The sequence below is a fragment of the Mangifera indica genome, chromosome 1 (genome assembly GCF_011075055.1).
Source record: "Mangifera indica cultivar Alphonso chromosome 1, CATAS_Mindica_2.1, whole genome shotgun sequence".
Lineage (NCBI taxonomy): Eukaryota > Viridiplantae > Streptophyta > Magnoliopsida > Sapindales > Anacardiaceae > Mangifera > Mangifera indica.
In genome coordinates this window covers 25,970,628-25,980,702 of record NC_058137.1, presented here as the reverse complement: position 1 = coordinate 25,980,702, position 10,075 = coordinate 25,970,628, and the positions used below count along the sequence as shown (strand labels likewise).

The 10,075-nt window shown below is 35.3% G+C and overlaps 1 protein-coding gene across 1 annotated transcript; it reads left to right on the top strand.

The window, feature by feature from the left end:
* The first annotated feature begins 1,221 nt into the window (after positions 1-1,221).
* LOC123223670 (probable serine/threonine-protein kinase At1g54610) lies at positions 1,222-7,792 on the top strand. The gene is made up of 8 exons (XM_044646971.1): positions 1,222-2,292; positions 3,111-3,395; positions 3,651-3,968; positions 4,384-4,611; positions 5,530-5,630; positions 6,002-6,116; positions 6,648-7,103; positions 7,253-7,792. The coding sequence occupies exons 1-8, from the start codon at positions 1,882-1,884 to the stop codon at positions 7,454-7,456; spliced, it is 2,118 nt and encodes a 705-aa protein (XP_044502906.1). The 5' UTR covers positions 1,222-1,881; the 3' UTR covers positions 7,457-7,792.
* Positions 7,793-10,075: the final 2,283 nt, after the last annotated feature.

Genomic DNA, 10,075 nt, shown 5'->3' with positions numbered 1-10,075 from the left:
AAAATTATATTTATCTAATTTTAAATACTTAATTTAGTATTTAAATAATATATTATTATATGACTGAATGATATTAAATTAAAGATAAATTTTTAATCATGATATTTCCACTTGTCTATTTAATAATCATTATGTGATTCGATAATTATTCACCGATTCATTTTCAGGGAGATCATTGGGAAGGCAAGAAAGCATCGGAGAAAAAGACAAATAGGAAGCCTAAGTTGATCGGTGACAAAGAAGATTGTTGGAGAAGGAAGGGAAAAAACTAAACCCTGTAGAGGAAAAGTGAAGTTTTTAGAGTTTTAACTTAGAAAAATTATTAATTTTTAAAATTTTAAAAGAGAAAAAAGACAATTTTATTTTTTTCAATATTAAATGTTAAATGACAATTATATCATTCAAATTAATATATTTTATTAATTTTAATAATTATCAGATGAACATTTAAATTTTTAATTCTTAACAATTGTGAATTTGGGGTTGTATTAATAGTTGGGTGAGAGTAAGTCTTTTGGCCTTAAGAGTATAAAATGGTTGATTTATAATATATGATATCTCTGAGGCTCTGTCCGTAAAAACCTACTAATTTTATTTTTAATGGTATTCGTTGTCTTGTTGAGTTTAGCATCACCAAAATATAATAAATAAATAAAAAATAATAATTATACAAGCAAGTGGAACATAATCAGGAGCTTAAAGTTAATCACAGATTAAATATATGATTAAGTTAAGTGGGGTCGGCTAAAAGCTACAAAATGTACTGTTTTCAGTGTAAGTGAGTTGGAAGGGTGAAATGGGAATTTCATTCACCTAACACAATTTGATTTTATTAATTAATTAATAATAAGTACTGATAAAGCAACGGAAAAGCCGACGACCGAACTTTTCATTGGGAAGTTAGGAGGAGTCATAGGGTAAACTTTTAGTGATACTTTTCACTCTCTTTATGATGCGCGTGACACGCTCACGTGATTTTATTTCTATTTTATTTGAATACTGAAGGAAATAATTGAGAGAGTGCAACAACATTCCTCGTCAGAGAGCGTGGGATTGCCACCACACAATATAAGAATGTCTTTTTACTGAAGGCTGCGCCTCTTCGCACTTTAAATACGCGCCGTGACAAAATAAGTGTAGAAATTATTGATAACAGTTACTATATATTATAAAATTAAATATTCCACCAACAAAAATTTAAATAAAATAAAATAAAATTTTCATCTTCTGTGAAAAAAACTACACTCGTTGCTATTCGTGTGTGGAGTCTTTCCTTCTTTCTTTCTAAATCAAAAATCTCTGTGCGCTCTAGATCTGCAAACCCTAAATCACTCACTTTCTGTTTTTTTTTTTTTAATCATACGCATTCAGAGTTTCAATCTTTTTGCAATTTCTTTGCTTGGAGCAATGAGTTAGTTGCGGAGGAATAAAATGGCTTAAGCTGCGAAGATTTTGGTGTTTTTTTAATTGGGTAGGTGAGTTTTTAGGTTTTTGATGTGGTAGTATTGAAGTGCTTTGAGTTGTGGATTTATTTGATTTCGATATTGTAGTTGTTTGATGTAGCCTTAGGACTGTTGTTTTTGAGGTGTTGTGCGTGATTTTGGAGGTTTTTAGCATTCGGGGCTCAGAATCTGGAGTTGTTTGTTAATGCAAATTTGTTGTTTTAGAGTTGGAAAGAGTATGTTGATGGTGCAAGAATTGGATTGCGTTAATCTTGATTTTTAGTGGGGTTTGTGCCTTGAATGTCCTTGATTTAGTTGCGGAGAAGTTAAGCTTTATTAAGCTTGGTGTAGGAGAAGAGGGAAGAAGTATATTGGAAATGCTATAGTTGTGGTGTAACCATTGATTTTGAAGGACGGTTTTTGGTGGTGTTGGTGAATAATGGGTTGTATTTGTGGTAAACCCTCTGCTATTGAAGATAGTAATGAGAGTCCAAGGGAGCGTTTCCCGAGTAAGGCCTCATCGGACATGAGAGTATCAAGGGGAACTTCCTCAAGGAGAGAGGATGCATATCGAATGAAAGATCAATATGATAGTAATGATGGGAGAACAATGTTGATTAATAAGCAGGTGAATGGGTCTATTCGGTTGCGTGGTGAGAATTTTGATCGGAAGAGAGAGAGGATGGAATATATTGTTGCTCAACACCATCCAGGGATGGGTAGTATTCCTAAAGCTACAGAAGGAGAGCAGGTGGCAGCAGGTTGGCCTGCTTGGTTGGCCACAGTGGCTGGAGAGGCAATCAGGGGATGGGTTCCACGACGTGCAGATTCTTTTGAGAAGTTGGACAAAGTAAGCTTCTTCTTTGATTCAGTAATATATTATATATCACTGTTATATTTATTTTGTGTTTTTATATTGTCATTTTCTAATTTTATTTATTGATAAATGTATAAGTATATGCATCTGTCTTATTCATTGAATGCATGAGTTTTAATTTGTATTTTGCTACTCTATGGTAAGATGAATTCTTGTAGTCCATGCGAAATGGAGATGGAATAGAAACGATTACTAGGTTTTGGGAGGGTAGTGTCACTAGTCTCTGAACCCATGATTTGTTTGGGGCCATATTTGTCACCTGGTGGTTTAAAAGTTGGAAGGCCATTTACATTAGACTGATTTGTAGCTTTTTGTTGAAATGAATTCTTAATGGTATGAAATAATGTCGAAAGGAGTTATCTCCAACCTTAAATAGTTGGAGAAATCATTTTTCAAACACTATATACTTCTAGTTGACTTTTGATATACTTTTAGTTTTCTAACTTTGAGTTCTTCAGGAAGTGAAACAATATATCTAACTTAGAAATATTTTATGTATGCGGCTTTGTTTGTGTCTAGCCTTTTTTCTTTCCTCTAATTTTTATGAAATGCAACTTATGATTTTAGTATAAAGGTTTTTTTTTTTTCCTGTCGCACCACTTAAGCTACTGCCTAGACAATCTGAGTCTTATTTCAGTGTTTAGGTTTTGAGCAGCCTTACTTGTAAAATTGTCTCAGTAAAATAAATGTAGATTATTCTCTTTCATGAGTAGTTATTTAATTTAATTTATATTGACATTTCTCATAGGCTTGTTTCCATACATAGTTTTATGATATCTATTTTAATGCAGATTGGCCAGGGTACTTACAGTAATGTTTATAGAGCTCGTGATCTTGATCAAAAGAAAATTGTTGCCCTGAAGAAAGTAAGGTTTGATAACTTGGAGCCAGAGAGTGTTCGCTTTATGGCAAGGGAAATTCATATTCTCCGTAGGCTTGATCACTTGAATGTAATAAAACTGGAAGGCCTAGTTACATCAAGGATGTCTTGCAGCTTGTACCTTGTGTTTGAGTACATGGAACATGATTTGGCAGGCCTTGCCTCACACCCTGGTCTGAAATTTACTGAATCACAGGTACTTGTAAAACGGTTTTGTTTTCTTCTCTAGGGAAACAACTGGTTTGTTGGAAGTGACATTCCATGTAATTCATGATCTTTGCAATATATAAATTTGGAATTTTCCGTACATTGCTATTACAGTCTTTATTCTTAACATAGCAATAACATGGAAGCTAGCCTGTGAAACATAGATATACTTAAGTATTAACATCTTTTTATCAGTTATTTGTATAGTCTCAGGCTCTAATTTTTGATATTCTATATTTGGCAGGTTAAATGTTACATGCAGCAACTTTTGCATGGGCTTGATCATTGTCACAGTCGTGGTGTTCTACATCGTGACATAAAGGGTTCCAATCTTTTGATAGACAACAATGGAATCTTGAAGATTGCTGATTTTGGTCTAGCAAGTTTTTATGATCCCCAGCAAAATCTACCACTGACAAGTCGTGTTGTAACTCTTTGGTACCGCCCACCAGAGCTTTTACTTGGAGCAACTTGCTATGGTACTGCTGTAGATTTATGGAGTACAGGTTGCATACTTGCTGAGTTGTATGCCGGCAAGCCTATCATGCCTGGGAGAACTGAGGTATAAATTATGGAGTTTACGGTCACCAAGAAAATTCAGATTCTTGCAGCTCTCTTTTCAATGTCATTTGTTTTGCTGCAATGCAATCAATTTCATTTTAGGAGTGCGCTGGAATTTTGTGGAAAATTAATTCTAATGACCTGTGAATGGCTCCCCCCTGAAGTTGTTCTATGCCCAAGCTTGTATATGAATGATATTATTTTACCAGTTTTTACCTCTCCAAGGAGCAATGTCAGGGGTATGAACTCCTAAGATATCTCCACACTCTTGTCTTATAAATGTGGGACTGTGTGAATGAAGAGATCGTAGGAAGAGTTTTTTTATTTTTTTTTTCAATCTTTTGGTTGCTTAGTTTGAAGTATTCTGTTATAGTATTTAAATATTTAAAAAGTTAGCATCTTTTTGTGATTGTTAGGTGGAGCAGCTGCATAAAATTTTTAAGTTGTGTGGTTCACCTTCTGAGGATTATTGGAGAAAATCAAAGTTGCCACACGCTACAATCTTTAAGCCACAGCAGCCTTATAAACGTTGTGTGGCTGAAACATTTAAGGATTTCCCTGCACCAGCTTTAGGGCTTATGGATACCCTTCTTTCAATTGATCCAGCTGATCGAGGATCTGCTGCTTCTGCTCTGAAGAGTGAGGTAAGAATCTTTTGATAAACCAAATCTCACAGAATTTCTTAAATGTTGCCATGGTGCTTCAATTGAGCAAATGTGTTCGTTAGAACCCTGCAAATATTCACCCAAAAACAGCAGATAAACAATAAATCGATTTTATTGAAAAAGGGGGATTACAATAGGATAAACTGGCAAGTTGAGAAAATGGGACCTCCCAATTCCAGCCATTCGAGGTGCTGGAAACATCCCTAATTAACTCCAAGGCTGCCCACAGCTAAGTTGCTCAAAACTCTAATTTTCTTCTCCTCTCCTTTGGCCCATAATATACTAAACCCTTCTTTCTAAAATTGGGACATATGTCCCCAAAAACCCTATCTCCCAATAGTGTTTGTGCTTGCTTATTGTTTTTTACTTCAAGGAATGTTCTTCCACTGTTACTTGACTTCTAATTAGGTTGATTTATAAACATTTGTTTGCGATGCTGATGCACTAGTTCCATTAAAGAGTGAAAATATAACTCTTACATGGGTGTTCCAATACATTTCTTTTGTTGCTATTCACTGAGTTCTAAATACAGAATTTTCTGTGGTAAATCTTCTGATGATGATCTATGGCTGCTTTCTTGTATAAACTATCATCAATATCCAAATATTTTTCGGAGAGGATGTTTTTGGATGGGTTTATTGGCTCTCAAATTTATTGTATAATGGAGACTGCATCACTTGTGAACAAGCAATACTTTGTCTTTTAATCCTGTGTAGTTTTTGTTTTTGTTTTTTTTTCTCTTTCCTTAAGTTTATAAATGTAGATGCATTATTTTGTAGCTTGTATATTTTTTCGTTTTGTATCAGTCATAGTGTTCTTTATTTGATTCTCTTGGTAATTAATTAATAGCCTTTTTTCCTGCTGTGTTCTGATTGGTGTGTGCTTAATGTTGCCCAGTTTTTTATGGCGAAACCTCTTCCTTGTGATCCTTCCAGTTTGCCAAAATATCCTCCAAGCAAAGAGTTTGATGCAAAAATACGGGATGAGGAAGCTAGAAGGTGTGTATCATAACAACTCTGACACAGTTTATTGATATCATTGAAAGACATATATAGTCTGGTAGTTTGCATCATTGGGCTTCTTTGCCTCGTGTAAAAATCCATTTTGGTAATTTTAAGAGCATGTTTCGCTCTCTGTTGTGATTGTTCAGGTGAGAATAACCTTTAATTCAAATGTGCGCACATAAACTATGCAGTTATGAGTCAAATTGTTGATTTTTTCTACTCTTGGGGCTTCAATTTGTTGTACGGTTGATTTTATGTCTTCTTTTAATAAGCTATTCTTCCATTGTTTTGAACTTATGTACTGCTGAAATGTTGATATGTATGTATGCTTGATACTAACAAGATTGTGTTGGTTTACTCTGTAGACAAGGAGCTGTAGGAAGCAAGGGCCAGAGGCTTGACCCTGAAAGGAAAGGAACAAGAGACTCCAGAGCCATACCAGCCCCTGATGCCAATGCTGAATTGGCTTTGTCCATGCAGGTAATGTATTTTTAATTTAATAATCTCTTCCCTCTACTAACATGCATGCAGTAACTAGTGCATTGTAGTCGTAAATCTTTTATGTAGTGGTGACAACAACAAGAAACCCCTACAATTTGTTACTTCATCATGGTTTGGTGTATTTTATCATTAGCTTAGTCACATGATTCTACAGTATTTTAGATTTAGGAATGAAAGAGATGAAGCCCAGAGTAGAGATACTGAATAAGAATTAAGTCATCAAATTTGTGGGCATTCAACTCTGCTAGGCTTTAGAGGTATGGGAGATTTGTGTCATAATTCTGCTGTTCAATAGGATAGCCTTTTAGTATGTTGAAGCCACAATGTTTACTATAAATGCTTTTAAATTTCTTCTTCCCCTTTCAGCAACCTAGGCAGCTAAGCAAGTATTTTATATGTATAATTCACCTTTTCAGTCTCTCTGTTCCATTGCTTTTGTTGTTTGCTTTATCTCACTTGGGCTTTAATGTAGATAACTTACAGACTAAGATGATTGCTTTCTTGTTTCAGAAAAGACAAACCCAGCCCAATTCTAAGAGCCGGAGTGAGAAGTTTAACCCTCATCCAGAAGAAGTTGCCTCTGGATTCCCCATAGATCCTCCTAGACCATCACAAGTGGTAGAAGCAACTACTGAATCCCAGGGGCATCATCACAAGAGAGCCTCTCATTCAGGACCACTGTCTCATCAAGCTGCTTGGGCAAAGGCTGCAAAAAACCCAGATGATGCTCCAAAGGTTTCTACTGGTGCTGATCTGTCATCAATGTCGGGTTTAGTGGCAGCAAGGAGGAGTTTATTGTCTGACGATCATAGAGAAAGGTCTGGTTCTTCACAACAGGAAGTTCCAAAGCTAATAGCAAGGTTTCCAGGATCTTTGAAAGAAACCTCAGAATCTTTGATGCAACAGGACCAGAAGCATCACCCTCATAAAAAAGATGGAAGAATTGGCAACAAAGATCCAATTATGGTTAGTATCTCTGTGCTTTATTTTTCTCCTGTAAATCTGTTTTACTGATCTCTTGATTAACCTCCTAACAAACAGGATGAATTCATGTAGTTAGGGATTCGGCATTATCCGTGCAATTTTGAGTGTCTAACACTTTTACTGTTTGCTAGCTTGGCTATGGGTCAAAGGGTCCCAAAATCCATTACTCTGGTCCATTGCTGGTTCCTGGTAACATGGATCAGGTGCTTAAGGACCATGATCGACAGATTCAGGAAGTTGTTAGACGAGCACGCCTTGACAAGGCAAAGGTCAGAAAAGTTCAGGCGGAAGGGAACCAGTTATCAACCAATTCGTTATTTGTTTCTGGGCGTTGAGGTGTCTCAATTGCACTTATGGCGAAAGGCATTATCAGGAGGAAGATCACTGCAGAATTAATGGGCTGGTGATTTTCACACTCCTCAAATATGATGTCACTTGTTAATTGGGCCGTTGTATAGGTGGTGTTTTAGGCAGATGGCCAGTGACCATATTTAGCTATGTTAATAGCTTACTGAGAAATCTCTCTCCAATTTATTACATGTATTTTCTTTCCACTCGGCAACTCCAGTCTCTAAGATCTTGGCCCTTCTTGTAGAGCTTATTATTAGCCATAATTTATTTTGGAAACATGACTGTATTTTGTGATAAAAAGAAGTAATACGTTGCTCAAAGCTGCTAAGTAGGGTATTGATCTCTGTCTCTCTATCTTCCCTCTTTAAGATTCATACATTCATCCTTTTTTCCTCGTTATGTCAAGTTGTGTACCAGCCAACCTTGATTTCTAAAGGCACAGCCGCTGAGTTGGAAAAAATGGCAAATGTGGTCCGTTAATAGTAATGAAAAATTAAAGTTGGATTGATTCCTTTAGACTCTACCCATGTTTTGTTCTGGAAGGAGTTGAAAACTGATTAATTTTCGGATGAGCTAGCAGTTGCTATGTATTTGCACATAGATAGAGCTTGGAACTCCAGAGCTACTTGACAATGAACTTTTCAAACTACTGTTGCCATTGCTGGCCCTTTTTGGCTTGCAGTCTGCAAATGGTGTAATGTAAGTTTTGCCTTCAATATGGCTTTGATGCTTCAGAAATGCAGCTGTATGGCAGTGCAATGCTAGACTCCTCCGCTATTTCTCTCACCCAGGATATCCCTTTCTCCATTGGAAGAGCTCTTTACCCGTTTAAAATCTCCACCAAGGTTCCAAACACCCCTCTTGCTCGATCATTTAAGACTTCTTTCACCTTCTCTATCACCCCTTACAAGAACAAAACTTCCTGGCCATGGTTTAGCCTTCATCTTTGTGGCTTCGGCATGCATTGAAGATGCTGCACCAGCTCAGTATCTCGGCTTCTTGAATAAATCCAGCAACAATAACCCCAATACGCACGTCTTTGGTGTTGAATTTGATGTGTTTAGAAATCAAGAGTTTAAAGATATTAACGATAACCATGTCAGTGTCAACACAGGCTCTCTCTTTTCTCTGACTGCAGACAAAGCTGGGTACTGGTTTGATAAAAAAGCCAACAATGGCAATGAGACCTACTGATCTTTCCGTGAATTGAAGCTCAAAATGGCGAGATCAACCGGGCATGGATTGAATATGCAGATTATTACATTAAGGTGACAATGGCCCCTAAAAAAATGAAGAAGCCTCGCGTGCCATTGCTGGAGATGGAAATTGACCTCAATGATTTAGCTGATGAAATGTATGTTGGGTTCTGCGCAGCCACCGGCCAACTCATAGAAAATCATAGAATCTTAAGCTGGAGATTCACTAACTAAACTCTCACCTCTGATCAAATTCTTATAAAATAAAAGTCCATGCTGAAACTGAAACTGTTACATTTGTTGAGGTAAAATATGTAGACCTGTGATATCATAATGCATAAGCTGAAGAATCTCCTATTAAAGTTCTTGCCACATTGCTTCATTCATTGAACTATGGAGCCTTGTTTTTTACATTTTTCATCAGAATGTTAATGGAGGAATGAGAAACGCTTGCTCTCAACAACAACTCTTGCTTGCTAATGCTTGGCCATAAAGGAGAAAACAAAACACAAGACCAGTGGGTTTACTAGTTTCATACCCATGAATACGAAGACAGACTTGTCACTCTAATAAAATCATTTATTTTGCTTTATTTGTTGCATTGTCTTGGAATTATATATAATACCATTAATTGGAATTAATAGAAATCAAAATCCATTGAGAAAATATACAAGATAAGAGAGATTCGAAAGATGTGTACCAAAAATCATTTCACTTCTGCACCTTATCAATTAAGCCCCATTTTTTCCATTTTCCATTCAACCATAATTGAATGGTCCCTACCTGTCCATTTACCTGTCTTTTTCAGAAAACAGGTAAAAAAAAAAAAAAAAAGACACTTCCCCACGTCCTTGTCCGTTGACGTTAACGCAGATTGATCACATGCTAACTCCGAAAAAATATTACATCACAAGAGTATAATGATTATTTTAATATCAAATAATATAAATTAAAAATAATTATATTTAAAAAATTAATTATTTAATTCAAAATTCAAAATCATATAAAATCCATATAAAAAATTTATATTTTTTAATATGTAATCTAAATCTCATAATTTATATTTTAAAACATAATATGTTATTTTATTTATAATTTAAAATTATTTAATTATATAATAATACATTAATTAAATATTTAAAATTATGTTGATATAATTTTATTAATTTTCAAACATTCGTTCCTGATTGAATGAATTGGACAAATGTTTAAAAGATGGATTATACTGAATTTCTGATTATATGACTTATAGTGAAACCTGAAACCAGAATAAACATTGTGTAACATGTGTGGTAATAGGGTTTATTACTAGATATTATTACTAGGTCAAACAAATAAAAATGTGGCCAAGGTCTCTGATTTAATGTGATGCAGAAAAGTGGGGAAATTATAAATATCAATTTTAAA

What these genes read in the sequence shown, in the direction of transcription:
- LOC123223670 (XM_044646971.1), top strand. Translation starts at nt 1,882, where the DNA reads ATGGGTTGTATTTGTGGTAAACCCTCTGCTATTGAAGATAGTAATGAG. An exon ending in CTTCTGCTCTGAAGAGTGAG is followed by an intron (nt 4,612 to 5,529) that starts GTAAGAATCTTT and finishes AATGTTGCCCAG; the next exon opens with TTTTTTATGGCGAAACCTCT. An exon ending in CGGGATGAGGAAGCTAGAAG is followed by an intron (nt 5,631 to 6,001) that starts GTGTGTATCATA and finishes TTTACTCTGTAG; the next exon opens with ACAAGGAGCTGTAGGAAGCA.